Genomic DNA, 17605 nt, shown 5'->3' with positions numbered 1-17605 from the left:
GGATGTTTTTCTACATTTTCATATATATCTTGTATTCTGTATTGTAGCTGAAGTCAAACTGTATATTTTGATTACAAATATTTGCACTGTAAAAATGATAAACAAGAAATAGCATGTTTCAGTTCACCTCATACAAGTACTGTAGTGCACTCTTTGTCCTGAAAGTGTAACTTACAGATGTAGAATTTTTTGTTACATGACTGCACTGAAAAACAAAACAATGTAAAACTTCAGAAGCTATAAGTCCATTCAGTCCTACTTCTTGTTTAGCCAATTGCTTAGACAATCAAGTTTGTTTACATTTACAGGAGATAATGCTGCCCTCTTCTTATTTACAGTGTCACCAGAAAGTGAGAACAGGCATTTGCATGGCACTTTTGTAGCCAGCATTGCAAGATATTTACGTGCTAGGTATGCTAAACATTCATATGCCCCTTCATGCTTCAGCCACCATTCCAGAGGACATGCTTCCATGCTGATGCTTGTTTAAAAAAATAATGCATTAATTAAATTTGTGACTGAACTCCTTGGGGGAGAATTGTATGTCTCCTGCTCTGTTTTACCCACATTCTGCCATATATTTCATGTTTATAGCAGTCTCGGATGGTGACCCAGCACATGTTCATTTTAAGAACACTTTCACTTCAGATTTCATAAAACACAAAGAAGGTACCACTGTGAGATTTCTAAAGATAGCTACAGCACTTGACCCAAGATTTAAGAATCTGAAGTGCCTTAAAAAATAAGAGAGGGACAAGGTGTGGCGCATGCTTTCAGAAATCTTAAAAGAGCAACACTCCAATGCAGAAACTACAGAATCCGAACCACCAAAAAATAAAATCAGCCTTCTGTTGGTGGCATCTGACTCAGATAATGAAAATGCACATGTGTCAGTCCGCACTGCTTTGGATGGTTTTCGAGCAGAACCCGTCATCAACATGGACACGTCCTCTGGAATGGTGGTTGAAGCATGTGCATCTGGCATGTAAATATCTTGCGATGCCGGCTACATCAGTGCCATGAGAACACTTGTTCTCACTTTCAGGTGACGTTGTAAACAAGAAGCGGGCAGCATTATCTCCTGCAAATGTAAACAAACGTGTTTGTTTAAGCGATTGGCTGAACAAGAAGTAGGACTGAGTGGACTTGCAAGTTCTCAAGTTTTACATTGTTTTATTTTTGAATGCAGTATTTTTGTATGTAATTCTACATTTGTAAGTTCAACTTTCATGATAATTTGCATTACAGTACTTGTATTTGGTGAATTGAAAAATACTATTTTTTTGTCTTTTTACAGTGCAAACACTTGTAATCAAAAATAAATATAAAGTGAGCACTGTACACTTTGTATTCTGTGTTGTAATTGAAATCAATATATTTGAAAATGTAGAAAAATTCCAAAATATTTAAATAAATGGTATTCTGTTATTGTTTAGCAGTGCGATTTAATCACAATTAATTTTTTTAATCCAGCAATTAGTCGCAATTAATCACTTGACAGCCCTAGTTAAGATACTTAAAATGGCTCCGAATGCATGGTGGTTGTCACAAAGAGATGATTGGCTCTGACCCACTGCCTAGCCTGCTTCCTACCACCCTATCTGGATCCTTTTCTTTCATTAGATGTCACTTCTGCGGCACCCAGCCTGAATCCCACCAGTCGTGTAAAAACATCTAGGCACCCCTTTCCCAAAGCTAATTCAAAATAAAAGTTTAGTTACGTAGATAACGTTCAGTTAACAACTTGTCTGCAGTGCTTAGCCACTTGACAGGGGTTGGGGGAATTCTGCAGAAATACACCAGAAAGACTGCGGGGAGGGGGAGAGTTCTTGTTTCTTAAGAAGCTGCTAGTTTCTCAGTCTGGGTTAAGTTGCAAGTGAAAAATTTACTCCTGAAGGAATTCAATGCCACTGCACAATGTATAATTTGTGCAGAATTTCATTTTCCCCACAGAACTGGGGCTGCTGGCTGCCACTAGGGGCTGTTGGACTCTGCAGAGCCCAGCTCGTAGGGGGTGGCGTGCCCGTACTGGGCGAGATGGAGGTTCTGCACTGCTGTGCTTGATCCTCATGCACCTGGGAATGTGAGTAGGCCTGGGACACTCAACTCTGGCAAAGGGTGAGGAAGGGCAGGGCCATACCACGACCCCCAGAGGGACAGTAACTAAGCTGCATGGAGCAGAGCCTGTGACTGGGTTCTGAGGGGATGGGGCACGGGTGTACACCCCCACAGCGGGGCTCTGGGGAAGTGAAGGGGTGCAGCTGTCTGGGCAAGGGGGGACCCATGCAGCCCCCTCCAGCACCTCCCAACTAGAACTAGGTTGTCATAGGGGTTTCTTTAACTCTCTACTCTTGGGGGAATCTTTTTGTTGTCTTTATTGTTGACATACTTTGCTGACGGGTATTTTGAAATGACCAAAATAATTGAAACTGGAGTGATTTATATTGTGTTGTTTTTGACAAATAAAATATGCAGAATATGCACATAATTTTTAATTTTGGGGAGGCAAATTCCCCCAGAGTAAAAGTTAGGTGCAGCACTGTTCTTTCTGTAGCTGTTTCCTTAGATACCGTTGTTTTTTTTTCATAAATGGCTGTTTAGATCAGCAGAGGCAGTTGGAAATGCAGCATCCCCTAGAGTGGTTGTCTTAATTAGTTTGATGTAGTCTACCTTCATTTTACCACCTTTTCATTGTGGTGGTGGTGGTTGCTGGTGCTGCTGCTTGGGAGGGTTTGGAAATGGCTTTGCAAAAGAGGAGATTAGTGTTTGAAGCCTTTTCAAGTATCCAAAAATATTTTCAAAAATATCTTTGGAACTACATCACCAGTCTTAAACTTCTCCTGTAGAGTTTCTAAACAGCTGTTCTGGTTCTAATAACTTATTGTGTGGAAGAAATGTTATTTCTGAAGCTTAGTGTTTAAAGAAAAAATGCTCTTATATTCAGTACCAGCTATTCAGTAACACCATGTGTGTTCCCAGCATTCTCAGTGCCCAGAATAGCTTGACTAAAATGTATAGTACAAGTGAAGTTTCTCAGGGTATTGTACGCTGCACTTGCAAGCAGTTTCGACTTGATAGACTTAAGTATTCATAGAACAACTCAATCATAAGTCACAAAAGTTAGCAAGATAAAAAAAGGCCTATTAAATCAAGTCCACCACCCATTCATAAAGGTCTTCCAAGAATATATTCAGGAAGTGGTTGTTTGAAAAGGTAGGTGTCTGTTAGAATAAAGTGGCAAGGCTAATGGTTCTAGTTACCTCTTATTGTCACAGGCAAGAAATGTTATCACTGAATCCTGAAGAGTTCCAAAGAGTTCTGACAAATTGAAGAATATTGCAGGTGTAAATAGTTTGTGGTTAGAGCAGTAGAAAGGCAGACAGGACTTCAGAGTTCTTAATTATAAATAGTAATGATAAATGGATGTTATATGGTGTCTGCCCGAGTTCTGTTTTGAGCTTTCTGTGTGGTCTTGTCTCTTTTCCCATATGTAATGTGGGAGTATTACATGCTTGCTTTCTTCATGGGAGTTTATAAAACTAGTATAGGGCTTTAAGATGTAAATAGCATAGGTGCTAAGCAGTAGTATCTAGTTTTTAGTACGGTGACTCTTGGTGTATTGACAAATTTCAGATTTTTCTACATGCAATTTACAGAAATCCACTATAAGATACCATGTTAATAGGGTTGCCAACTGTCTAATCACACAATCCCAAACACCCTTGGCTGGCCTCCAGCCCCTCTTCCCTAAGGCCACGCCTCTGCCCTGCCCCTTCTCTGAGGGCCGCCTCCCTCCATTTCTCACTCTCCCCCACCCTCACTCACTTTATCTGGGCTGTAGCACGGGGTTGGGGTGCAGAATAGGGTTTGAGTGGGGTGGGGCCAAGTGATTTGGAGTATGCAAGTGGGCTCTGGGTTGATCCTGGGGCAGGGGTTTGGGATGCGGAATGGGGCTCAGGGTGCAGGATATGGGAAAGGGTTTGGGTGTGGGAAGGGGTTGTGACCTGAGGCAGAGGGTTTGGGATGCAGACTCTGGGAGGGAGTCTGGGTGCGGGAGGGGTCTCAGGGCTGGGGCAGGAGGTTGGCGTGTGGAAGAGGTTGTGGGGTGCAAGATCTGGGAGGGAGTTTGGTGTGGAAGGGGGCTGATTCATGGGGTTCGGGGTGCAAGAGAGGGTTCGGGGTGCAGGAGAGGGTTCAGGGTGCAGGCTGCGGCCGGGTGGCTCCCACCTCATGTGGCTCTCGGAAGCGGCGGCATGTCTGGCAGCAGCTCTAGGCTCACGGGCATCCAGGTGGCTCTGCAGGCTGCCCCTGCCAGCAGCACCCCTGCAGCTCCTTTTGGCTAGGAATGGGGAACTGCCGCCAGTGGAAGCTGCAGAGTCGGCACTCGGGGAGGGAGCAGAGCACAGAGACCTCCTGGCTCAGCCACCTCCTAGGAGCCACTGCCAGACATGTCACTGCTTCTGGGAGTGGCATGGAGCCAGGGCAGTAGGGAACCTGCCTTAGCCCCACTGCGCCACCGGACTTTTTGTGGCCTAAAATTTCCCAGATTGGCTTCAGTAGCCTCTGGGAGATCAAGCCCAATTCTGGGAGACTCCTGGCCAAACCAGGAGGGTTGGCAACCCTACATGTTAATATTGTTTATTGGCTGCATCATACAGGGGGTCCCCAGTATACCTCTCCCCTTTATCGGTCGTTTCGCATATCCGTTGTTCATCAATAGGGGAATGTGTTCCAGTTCCCCTGGGTCCTGATAAGCATATCCATCGCTTCTCATTTTGTGAGGCTTTTCTTTGGGTTCTTCCCCTGGCATTCAGGAGGCACTGGGAGGGAGGAGGAGGAGTGGGGACAGGATATGCTCAAAGGAGGGGGTGGAACTGGGCAGGAAGAGGCAGGGCGGAGGTGGGTGGGGCGGCAAGAGGCAGGGCGGACCATTATTTCTTACGGGGAAAAATTCCCTGGTATCCATTGCCCTTTTCAGGAACACAACCTGAACATATGCCAGGACACACTGTAACTGTTAGTCTGTGTAGCAATGGCTAACAAGCTGTACAAGCTACTAAAATAGCCAGGAATATAAGTGTGTTTCCTACTTGGAGATGTTTAGATTGCGTGTTTATTGCAGACTTAATGTTTGTGAGGGGAATAGTAGTTGTTAAATAGAGCAGATGGCTAGCAGTGTTACTATCTTTCTGGAGGCATGTCTAGTTATTTACAGCTCAAATGTTGGTTTAAAAACAAAGGCAACTGTTTTGTCATAATGGTACAGAATGCATTTTTGTATTCTAAGTCATTGATGTATCATAAAAGCAAGTTCTGAACTCATAAAGGAATGAGCTAAAAGACCATTAAGCAGGTTAAAAACAGATGATTCAAAATTTAAAGTTTAAAATTAAGCTCCTTTTTAGTGAGCTTAACTTTAAAAGCTAGACAACTTTAAACACTGGTTATGAACAGTCACAGTAACCATTGGTTATGAGTTAAGATTCCTAAACACATGCTTGAATTAGAGTTAAAAAGTACATTTAACTGTAGGCCTACACCTGCTTCTGCTGAATGGATAGTGATGTTTGAATGGGTAGCTATTCAGTATTTCATTTGCTCCATCGTTTAGTGTATAGTTCCATGACCATTAAAACCCTGCTCTGAATATAGTAATTTATTTATGGGTTTTTTAATGGCAGTGCTTCACAAATATTAATCTTCCTAACACTCTTATGAGGTAAGGTGATATCCCTATTTTACAGATGGAGATCTTAGGCATAGAAGATTAAAGTCAAATGTCCAGTAAGTTGGATGCCCAATTTGAGATGCCATGGGCCTGATATTTTCCAGAGTATTCAGCATTTCATAATTCTTTATATGTTCAGAGCAGAGCTCCAATGGATTTCAGTTGAAGCTAAGTGCTCAGCATTTCTGCACAGGTGTCTAGAGGTGATCACTCAGAAAATGAAGAACATACAGTTCGTGACCACTGGTGAAAAGTTTAATTTGTGACTTGCCCAACATCACATAGGAACTCTGGCAGAGACATGGATAGAATCCAGATTTCCTGGGTAGCATTTAGTTGTTTTAACCAGGTGATCAGCCTTTGTTCTTCCTGCAGTCCCTTGCTTCATTTACTACACACCTTTCAGTATGCACAGCAAATGAGGTAGGGATTCAATAGACAACACTGTCATTCACTATACAACACTGATCCATTCCCTGGGCACTGGCTATCCTTTGCACTGAATGAGTCAGGGGTACCGTGGGAAAAAAATAGTTTGTGATTAGGTAATTAAAGCCTATATCATAATGAATACACATAATATTACTCCTGAGGGAAATTTAAAATTCTGTGCACAATATTTTAAAATTCTGCAAGTTTTCTCAATAAATAAATGCAGAGGCTTCAGCATGGCAGTGGGGAGCACAGGCCACTGGCTGTACAAAAGTGGGAGATCACCCTGCAATCTCCCCACCCCCGGGACACGGACTCAGTGGTGAGGCTGCACCCAATCCTGACGCAGCATAGGGCCTGCGACTGCCCCAGAAACACCCTGGGGGCCTGCGCCAGGCACACCAGGTGTGGGGCAGGCAGGCTTAACAAGGCAGGTTCCAAGTGTGGAGGGGCTCAAGGTGGGGGGGATCCAGTTGTGGGGTGAGAGGATTCTGTGTGGCACAATCTGGGTGCAGGCAGCTCAGTGTGGGGTCTAGGTGTGGGGGAATCTGGGTGCACAGAAGCTCATTGTGGGAGGGGGTTGCAGGTGCAGAGGCAATAGGACTCTGCAGGGGTTCCAGGTGAAAGTGGGGCTCAGCAGAGGGGTCTGGGTGCTGGGGGGTTAGGGGTCTGGGTGCAGCTAGTTGGGTGTCCATGGTGTTGGGGTCTAGATGTGGGGGCTCAGGGTGGTGTGGGGGTGGAGCTCATCAGGGTGGGGGTTTGATTGTAGGGAGCTTAATGGGGGGTGGTCTAGGTGCAGAGGGGCTCTAGATGCAGCAGTTGAGGTTCAGTGGGATGGGGTTCAGGTATGGAGGACTAGGGGGGTTCTGGGTGTATGGGGTGAGGTTTGGTGGGGGTGGGTCTGACAGTCCCAGATGCTCCTTGCAGGGGAAGTCCTGTCCTCTCCTGCCTCCAGCCCAGCCCTGCAGTGATTTACCTCTCCGCTGGCTTCTCCGGGTGCCTGAAACAATGTACCTGCGCAGCTAGGGAGTGATGCTTGACTGCTCTTGCAGCTTCCCTTCACTTCCCTGTCAAAGCCATTTTTTTGCGGGAGACATGAATTCTGCGCATGTGCAGTGGTGCAGAATTTTCCCAGGAGCAACATAAAGAAGAATTAAGGTTGCCCAGGCAACCATTTTTTAATGTGGCTTTTAATGTAATTTTTCTATTTTTTTTTCTTCAAACAAACTGGGGAAAAAATTACATCACGTGGAATTATATTGATCCCTCACATAAGTCATCACCAGGGTTCAGATCTTTAGAACCACAACATAGCCTTCTACCACTTGAAGTAAGGTAGTAGCTGGTAGCAGAAAGTGGCTGTTCATCATCTATGTGGCCTACTCACTAGAGAATGACAAAACATTTTGCCAGTGGTTTTATAGATATTTGGTGACAGTAGAGGAATGTGGAGACTCCAGGTTCCTGGTTTCACTTCCGGGTTCTGGAGCAGTGTATCTTCTAGGGGTTATGGAATCCTGTCCCCCACCTGAAACTTCATCCCTTCTATCCCTGTCCTCTCCAGCTTGTCTTAGGGCTTGTCTTCACTATCAGGGTAAATTGACCTAAGTTACACTATTTCAGCTATGTGAAGAATGTAGCTGAAGTCGATGTAGCTTAGGTGGATTTAACGTGGTGTCTTCACTGCGCTGCGTCGACAGGAGGCACCCTCCGGTCAACTTACCTTACTCTTTTCGGGGAGCTGGAGTACCAGAGTTGACCAGAGAGTGCTCTGCCATCGATTGCAGCAGCGTCAGTCTTCCCAGTAGTGAAGACAAGCCCTCAGTCCTCATCCCTCTAATCTCCCTTGTCTTCCTCCTTTTTCCTTTTTCCTTTTTTTAACTTCTTTTCCATGCTGTCGGGGCCTCAGCAGTCAGATCAGTCAGTCTCCCTGCTTTCAGTTCTGGTGCTTGACGCCTCAGCAATACCAAGCTTCCGGGAGGAGCAATTCTAGGGAAAAGTCTAGCTCAGCCCTGTGGTCCTGGGAGAGACCATACACTGTTGCTCTTGGGGATGGTACACATGCAATCTGGTTGACACATAGGAACTTTATGGCAGTGGAGTATGCTCAGTGCAGATGGAATCTTTGGTGAATTTAGCTGTCAAGCTGCAACAAGCCTCTAAGCACGTGTGAACTGCTTGGGTGGTTTGTGAAAAAGCGCATACCTGGAGCTAGGACAACTCCCCTTTGCCAAATTTCTAGTCTCAGTTCCAAAGTATGGAGGCTCTGATCTTTTTAGTGAAAAAGTTGTAAGAATCTTTTAAGAATGGCAAAATGTATTTTCCCCTAAATTTGTTCTCAGACATGGCAAAATCATTTCTACCAAAACTCCTCCCAGTCGTCTTCCAGACTCCACCCTAGAAAAATCAGCCAGAGACAGACAGCTAGCTTGCAGAATCTCAGCTTGAATGGTTAGATTGGTAATGTTACTGGCAGCTGAAAACAGGGTCTTACCATTGAAGCTGTTAGGCAGTGTTAACTAGAGACTACCAGTGCTACATAATATTTTTAGTATGTCTCCATTTTTTTTTACATTCTAATGTTGTTGTTGTTTGACTGCTGCACACGAAGATGTCTTCACTTAATGCCTAACAAACATTAACACAGGTACCCTCAGAACATTGCTGGGACACAAGGGGTGGAGGATAGAAGAGCTGATATGTTCTGTCTTACGGTTGGGGAAATTGACGGAGGTTTGACTTGTCACATAGGAAGTCATAGGTAGAGCCAGGAATAGAATCCTGATCAGCTGGTTCCCAGTTCATTTGTTCGCCACAGGCCGGCCTGCCCTGTCTCTTAGCTATACTTTCCTCTGTGTAAAAGTCTGATCTTTGCCTTAAAGTCAATATACCACTAATTTCAGATTCTAGTGCTCAGCTCAGTCTTGATACTGAGTACAAGAATCAGAGTTCTGTCAGCACACTGTTTCATCAACCCCATGTATACTAGCAGTTAACAAACCAGCATTTTCCTGCTCCTCCATACGAATTTTGCTGAAGGAGATTAGCAATAGCATGATGGTACACCAGCATCAGAATCGCAAGACTTTTTTTGTGGTTACTTTTGAAATGTTACATTTGTTTCCTTTTTTTAACATAAACTAAAGTGTAGTAAACAGAAATATTACTGTACTCTAGTATGTTTTTATTTTGTTTAAAAAAAGTTGTTATCAAAGCATTTATTTCAAACAAATTAGAAAAGCATTCTTCCACTAGTATATAAAAATATTAGTTGCCAAAGTTACTCCTTTTGCAAAGTTGATGGTATAGTTTAGACAGCTGTATTTTAATTTACTCCTTGTAATGTATAACCAAATCATAATGCTAATATAAAATTTCTTCTCCTTGTAGATTTGTGATATTGAATTAGCATTCTGCAGCATGCAATCAGATATGAATTTTACAACTATATTCCCTGCTGGGCAGCATAGTGACATTTATGAGATAGTTCCCTGGATGTAATTAAGGCAGTGTATTTTCAGTTTCCTTGCTTGTTAATATGATCCTAATTGATGGCTTGATTTGTTAATGGGGAGTTGTACTGAGTTTTAGAACTGGGAGCTGTAAGCTTTAGAAATGGCTCTTAAAAGTTCTAATTATTGCAGAATTCTTAAAAAAAAAAAAAAAAAAAAAAAAAAACAACTGGTCCAAATGGACTCAATTGTAGTTGTTATACCTTGCTTATCAAATGTCTTGAAACAATCTAAAATATAAAACTTTTCTTCATATTTATTAATAATCTTTGCAGGAAACATGAAAGAAAAATGAAACAGGATGAGATACGCAAGAAATATGGTATGTATGCTAATCTTACTGTAATATCTGAACAAAGTCTTGTCTTCCCTGTTCACACTATTTAAATAGACATATTCCCATCAGATTGGTAATGAATACGGACCCTTTCACGTTAGGATTTTAAGTCCAGGTTAATAGTGATGAAAAGTCACTACTATTCGACCGTTCAGTAGCCTAAGTAAAGTAGACTGTCTGGCCTTAGTCCAGTTTCATGTGGCTGATAATTAGAATCATTATTAGCATTCACAGCAGGAAAACAAGGATTAAATGGAGATTTTGGAGCCTGAAGTACTTTCATTCCTGCTGTTAGTTGTTCCAAAATAGATTTGTGGCACAGTAGTGAGAATAGGGAAGTATGAGGGAGCTTTGCACTACCATTGCCTGTGTTATGCATCTTACTGGAGGTCTTCATTATTCAGAGCTGTCAATCTTGGCCCTTTTTTGATTTGGTTTGTTCGTGGGGCTACTGATGCCATGTATTCAAATATGCATGATAAAAAGATATACTGTGTTTTTTTTATCATGTAAATTAAAAAGATAGTGATTCTGTATTTAGAGCTCTGACCAGCCACTCAAAACCATTTTAATTTCCAGTCTCTTGTTAAACTGATTGACAGGAGCTGGGATTGTCTTCATCATTCTGCACCTAGTCCACTGGCATATGCAGGAGTGTTTTAGTTGAGCACTAAAGGGATTTTCTTGGATAAAGGAAGCTTGCAATAACATGAGCTCCTTAGTGAACCTTAAGAGTAGGAGAAGGGAAAATTGTTACAGAAACTCTAATTTTTAAGTGTGCATATAATTCACAAATTTTGATTTTGTAGCAGTGTATAACATCACTGACCTTGGCTTTCGAACTTCTGTTCCGTTTTAAAATGTTTGATTGAGTTATATGGACGTAAATAAAAAAAGAATTAGTCAGTGAATTTTGTTTTAAGATTAATATATCCCCCATCCCCACTTGTATTTATGCAGACTTGATGGGTTCAGTCCTGTGGGGTACTGAGCTTCCTGTAATATCCAAAAAAGCACTCAGCACTGAAGTCAGTGGGACTGCTCAAGTGCTTGAAGTTGAGCATTTGCTTAAATGCTTTGCTGGATCTTATCAGAATGCTTAGTGCCTTGCAGGATTGAGCCCTGTAATCATTTGCATTCTGGCTATAAATCTACCAAGCTCGCTTGCAGATGCATTCTTCAATCGCATGCATGTCAGTGTGTCACCCTGCTCCCACTGAAGTCAATAGTTCTGTCTCTGACTTCAGTGGGAGCACATTCCAGCCCCCAGTGTGCAAGTATTAGTCTTGACTTCTAATAAAATTATTAGATGTACCCATGTTTGCACCCAACTTGTTTACAGGGCAGTTGCCACATAATAGTTTAACAATTAGACTTGGAAAGGTCAAAAGTTAACTTTTTTATAAAACGGATTATTTGCAAGGTAAGTTTCATCTGTTGCATCTTCAGACGACACTTATTTATATTATCAATCCAAATGCAATTTCTCATAATTAATAGATTTTTCAATAGAGGCACCAAACTGGGTTATAAAGATGTGTGTGGTTGAATAGGAAATAGTTGAAAGGAGAGATGTTATACCTTTTTTTTTTTTAAATCCTCAAGCAACATCAAATGACTCCGAATAGATGAAACTCTTATTCTGAAATATATTAGTCCAAAAGTTAGTACACTGAATAAAGTACAAATGCTCATTCTCATCTTTGAATATGATTATAAAAATAATTAAATGAGACATGATACAGGCCCTCAGCACAGCCTTGAATCTCCTTGATCTCTCTTCATTTTTAGCTGTCTAGTAAATACAGTCTGATAAAAATTGCTGCAGAAAATTATGGAGGCACTAGATTATTTTACGCTGCCTCTTACACATTGCAGAGGGGATTCACTGTTAAGTAGGCAAAGACGAGTGGCAGAATGACAATGGCTTTGTTAACCTGACTCTTTAAATTAAGATGATCATGCCTGAAATGTCAGCCCTTGGTTGGCTTTAAGGGAATGCCTTTTTCCCTTTTCACCCACCAGCTTTTCTTATCCCATTTAAATGGTAATTACACATTTATAATGCATTGCAAGTGTCGCTCACTTCAGCCATAGTCCTTTGGGAGCACTGGAAGCAATAGAGCTTTAGTAATGGGGAATATTCATTTTGAATTGTTTTTGTTGCAAAATTTGTCACTATTTTTCATTTGCTCAAATATATGAATGCAGTATGATTATTCAAATTATACGTTGATGGTTTAACAACCTTTAAAATTGAATTTAGAGTATTTTCCAGCTTGCGTAATATACAAAGAAACTATGATTTAATTGCCCCCATATTTGCTGCTATTGTACATTTGATATAGCATCAGTAAGATGCTGCTTTACTGTCTGTACTTCTGGATTTTTGCTTGGTGGTAGTGGAAGAGGCCTATCTCTCCAAGATGATAAAGAATGTCCTTTGTCTTCAGTTACACATGATGATTCCCCTTCATGATCTGGGGATTCCACACTCCTTGTTTCCTCTTAAATTCTGTAAAGACACTTGATAGTCATTCTAATGGTGCATAATCCTATTTCTGTACTTTGATTTTACATAAAACATTTATGTTTAAAAGTTTATCACAAGAAATAGTTATACTGGCCTAGATGGGTATATTTTACTTTGACCTTCTGTAGTGTTCTGAATGCAAAACAGTTGAATCTCTTCTAAGTCATTAGTTTAAAATTTTTGTAATACTTATTTTTATTAGCTTGTAACTTAAGAGTTGAGAGCAAGTTGACTATTTTGAAGTTGAAATATAATATGAAATTTAAGGAAGAAAACCTGTGTTTAATGGGGGAGATGGAGCAATCTGCTTGTGGTTTTTACAAGCCTGTTTCCTCATGACCAAGCTCAGAAGTGACCTGAGTCAGCCCTTATACTGGGCTTCAGGAGACATGTCTAACAAGTTTGTCCTCTGAACTTCAAAGTCCAAACCAAAGGTTGGGTTTTCACACCTACATCAAAAGGAAAACCACCACAAGGAGAGAAGCTCCTTGTGCCTAGCTCAAGACAGTGGGTGAGCTCTACCTGAATTCAACTATCTGACTTTCAGCTCCAGATACTTCCACTTTTGAACCACAACATCCAAGCTGTAGCAGCTGGCTCTAGCCTGTCACCACACCTACAATTTTGCCCATCCTCTTATTGGTGGTTCCCCAGATCCTTTTTGCCCACCATCACATATGTCAAGTCTCCTTCTCCACTAAGAGACAATACAAGCAACTCACTGCTGTCTTCTGGTCTCTGTTTCTCGTGATGATCTCAATCTGCATTCGCCGATAAGAAAAGGAAGAAACTAAAAATGTTGGTGTATGAGATGTGGCAGGCATGGGTGGGATGAATAAAAACAAAGGGGAGGTTGGAAGCAAGGCATATAAGTAGGGCCCTACCAAATTCACAGACCATATTTCGTGGTCATAGGATTTAAAAAACCTTAAATTTTACAGTTTCAGATATTTAAATCTGAAATGATCAGTGTTTCACAGTGCGGGGTCCCGACACGAAAATGGCTGGTGGGGCGGGGAGTTGTGGTATTGCCACCCCCATTGCTCTGAAGGCAGCGCTGCAGAAGGGAACGGCACCCTTCCTTTGTGCCAGCACCAATAGCAGTAAGCATGGCAACACCATACCACCCTTACTTCTGCGCTGCTGCTACTGACAACGCTGCCTTCGGAGCTGGGCTCCTGACCAGCAGTCTCAGAGCTTCCTGCAGCTCGGGAGGGTCCTGGAAGTAGGTCTTATCCAGCCCCGGGATGCCCTTGCAGGGGACGAAGTCCGGCACATGGTAGGAGCCCCTGTCTGGGGCATCCCAGCCCTGCCCCTCCCCAGCTCCGGGCCCAGCGCGTGTGGAGGGGTGCAGAGAGTTACACAGCACCCCATGACCACAGCGTCCTGGGCAGTCACCCACCAAAAGACCGGCCTTGCCCCCCAAAAGTGATGAATGCCCCCCCCATGACATGCCACCCTCACTTCTGTGCTGCTGCTGGTGGCACTACTTTCAAAGCTGGTTCATGGCCAAAAGCTGCTGCTCTCCAGCCATTCAGCTCTGAAGGCAGCATGGAAGGAAGGAAGGCATATCATTTCCCCTATGCATTCCTAGTCTCCTTGAGGATAGGGTAAATGAAAATTCCTTCGCTCGTTTCAGGAGCCTTTGTTCTTGGTGCTGTGAAATTAAAATTTCTCCCTGTAATCAGGCAGGCTTGTGAGCTGTAATACCCACACTGGACTGACCTATAGGTTTAGGTCTGAAAATTTAGATACCCTAATATGTAGTATCCCTTTTAGGATAAAAGGAAACTCCTTGAAATTAAAACAAGTGAAAACTAGTTAAAAATATTAATAATTGTGGAAATTGCACTAAAGGATATTAAGCCGAATAGTTTAGTAAAACTAAAACAAATATCACTATGAAAAGCATCTGCAGTAATGCTAGGTAGGACAAAATTACGTATGCTATAAAGTATGAGGACTAACAGTCTAAACGATCAGTGGCTGGGGTAAGAAGGATACTTCCCCTGTGCAGTGTTGTATGGTTAAGTGCATTATAGGAGTTTCATACCTTCCTTTGAAGAATTTGGATTTGGCACTCTTGGAGACAGAATACCACCTCTATTCATTCTTGATGGCAGTGGTGACTGGAGCTATTCTGTGCTGCTTTTAGAATGATCATGTAAAGTATGGTATTTTAAACCAATCTTATGAAAGGCAGGTGTTAATTAGAACTTCGCCAGGCAAGGTTTAACACAGAGAAATAAAATAAAGAAAATGTGTGAATTCCTTTCAGGGGGAAAAATAAGTTTTCACAGTGTTCATTTTTAGTTGCAGCAATTGTCACATCTAGATTCCCGCTGGTTAGGGCAACTAGTCAAGATGGGAACCTTTTTGATTAGCATAAGATTCTTTTTTTACGAAGGCTTCAAAGGATTTTATTTTATCAGAAAGACCCTTTCATCCCAAAGTTCATTTTGTCACTGATTCTTTATTCACTGTAAGAAAAGGCTTTAGAAGTTAGGTTCTTGGAATTCTATGTGGAATCTAATCAGTGCAGAGAATTTATAGTCTACTTAGTGACCAGTGTAGTAAAATAAATGTTCATAGCTAGTATTGCTACTTTAATTTTATATAGCTAAATATTGTGTAAAGCATCTAATTTATTTCTTCTTAAATAGCTACTGTCGAGACAAATTTATATCCAGAATGTAAAAAAAACCCAACCTCTCTACATTCAACATGTCATTGATTTTAGTTTTTTCATCTTTGCATAAGGATATGATGATATCCAATATTTACTCCCCTGCTTGAATTGCCAAGGATATACTATAGCATTGCACATTATTCTATTGACATATGTTACATATAATAAAGTAAGTTGTTTACTGGAGTATAGAAACTTCCAGAGGGATTACTAGGGTGACCAGAAGTCCCGATATTTAGTTGTTTGTCCCGCGTCCCGACACCATTTGTCCCGATATTTTGCTTTGGCGGCACTCCAGGTTTGCTTGCTTTTTTGTTTTGTTTTTTGTTTTTGCTTATGGCGGGAAAAAAACTTAGAGCCAGCCCTGGTGGGGGGATGAGCCTGTGGCTGCCCCCCCCCCCCCATATGTCCTGATATTTTGTTCTTGTCACCTGGTCACCCTAGGGATTGCTGATTATAAAAAAAAAAAATTGGTGCACTCCTTTTATAAAGGCACGCACATTACTTTGAGTGCGCGTATATGGGAGTACGTTTTACTGATTCTTTGTCAATCTGCCAAAATTGATGATGAATTAATGAAAATTCTGTTCCTCCTGAATCCAGTTTCTGAATATACATTATTGTGTAGTAAGATAAATCTGTCATATTTGTTCATGGAAAACGTCTGACAATAAAATAGACCTAAAAGATCGATATATTTTCTGATACTGGTTTAAGGATAGAAGGCTATAAAATAAGTTATACACAATAAGTATACAAGCTTGATCTTGGCTGTGTATAGGATTTAATCAAAGAATTTAAAAACATTTAGTTTTAATTCATAAATAGGGACATCCATCAAATTCACTAGATCTCCTACATTCCTACCATTTATAAGAGACTGTTTTGTGTATTGCAAATAAAGCTCTGAATTATCAGTGATTCAAGTAATGTAATATATAGCTTTGAATCATATCAAAGATTCAAGTGATTGTAATATTTTATTTTACTAACCCCTATAAATCCTATTACAATGTAAACATCTGTACAGTGTAAATATTTATATATCTGAGAATTTTTGTGGTCCTGAAAATAAATGAGGTAAACACTCCTCTCCATGTACACATGTTGCCTCACAAATATGAATGAGTTACGTTGGGCGTTAGGGAACAAGTAGCCCTAAAGGAATGGTTGTTTTCATCACATTTCAGCCTACTGTAAATACCAAGCTTTCTACTGACAGGGCTTGAAAATGTATTGGCTGTTAGCCAGTAAAACTGGCTAATATTGTCTTGCCTGGCAGTTGGATATCTTACTTGCTGCACTCTGCCTAAACTGTACCTGTGACCAGCGCTCCATGCCCCTGTTTGCTTGTATTCATTAAACAGAGCAGTGAATGCTAGGCACCTAGATATTGAAACGCACCCTCTCCACCTAGTGAATAAACATATGCTGGGACACAATGTAGAGGTTGGGAATGAATGGTACAATCTTCTTTCCTCTTCCCCTTTCTTGGTACTGACTGTTGTGAAGAGGGGAATTTAATCAAGAGCTTTACTTCATCAACCTATTTTCCTGCCACCTGCCCAAGACAAAGCAGCTAGGAAAGGTGGTGCTCCAGGTTTTCCAGGCATCACTTGCCAAAACCAATATGAAGGATAGCAAAAGTCCTTCTGCTCCTTCACAGCATGGGTCTGCCACTAGACTCCTCTGGGCCCCTTTATCCTCAGTATGCACTTCTGGCTAGTGGATGTTTAGTAAGTTTCTCAAGGTCTTGTTGAAAATTACCACTGTATGGAACAATGATTATTGCTGAACTAAGCTTTACAGAAGATGTTCACAGATACAATGTCTTTGCAGTGCTTTCTGTGGCAATATTCTGGTTACATTAAAAATCTTTGATAAAAGCACACACTGTGACCTGGTTTAGGTGATGCCTTTGTTCTTGTCCCCAGTAGTTTCAGTGAGTTTGCAGGTGATCTGTATTTGTCCTTAAAGGACATTGGCTGGTGTCACAGAACTACTGCATATCACTGATTGAACTTGACAGGTTTTTGCTCAAGAGTGAAACAGAATTAAGCCAGCATGATGACCTCCCACCTTTTTGAAAGGATGGTCCTCTTACCGCAAAGCTGAATTTATTGGCAGAGCAGTTTGAAACTGTTTCTGCTTAGCCATCTCCACACTTAGTCTTTGATAAAGTAAAGAATTGGCAAATAGCTACAGTATCCTTCACAAGTGAGAAATACTGTTTCTCCTTAATGACTTTTCATGAAAAAATCTTTCTCGCTTTTATGTTTTACTCTTCATGTAAAGTTCATGACTTTTGGTTGAGAAATAAAATGACTTAAGAGTTTATTTCTAATCTACTATAGATGAGTAGTTGTATCTTATT

General features: G+C 41.5%; 1 protein-coding gene across 2 annotated transcripts in view; it reads left to right on the top strand.

The window, feature by feature from the left end:
- Positions 1 to 17605, top strand: part of PTTG1IP2 (PTTG1IP family member 2) — a 57563-nt gene that overhangs the window by 39367 nt on the left and 591 nt on the right. The window contains exon 6 of one of the 2 annotated variants that reach the window (XM_073334012.2): positions 9948 to 9994. In XM_073334012.2, the coding sequence (XP_073190113.2) occupies positions 9948 to 9994 (47 nt within the window). Of the gene's footprint in view, positions 1 to 9947; positions 9995 to 17605 lie in introns of those variants that run through there. The other variant, XM_073334011.2, reaches the window with a different exon arrangement.

Source organism: Lepidochelys kempii, chromosome 2 (assembly GCF_965140285.1).
Source record: "Lepidochelys kempii isolate rLepKem1 chromosome 2, rLepKem1.hap1, whole genome shotgun sequence".
NCBI classification, from domain to species: domain Eukaryota; kingdom Metazoa; phylum Chordata; order Testudines; family Cheloniidae; genus Lepidochelys; species Lepidochelys kempii.
Note: the sequence above shows the minus strand (reverse complement) of the source record. Positions and strands in the feature narration are given on the sequence as shown.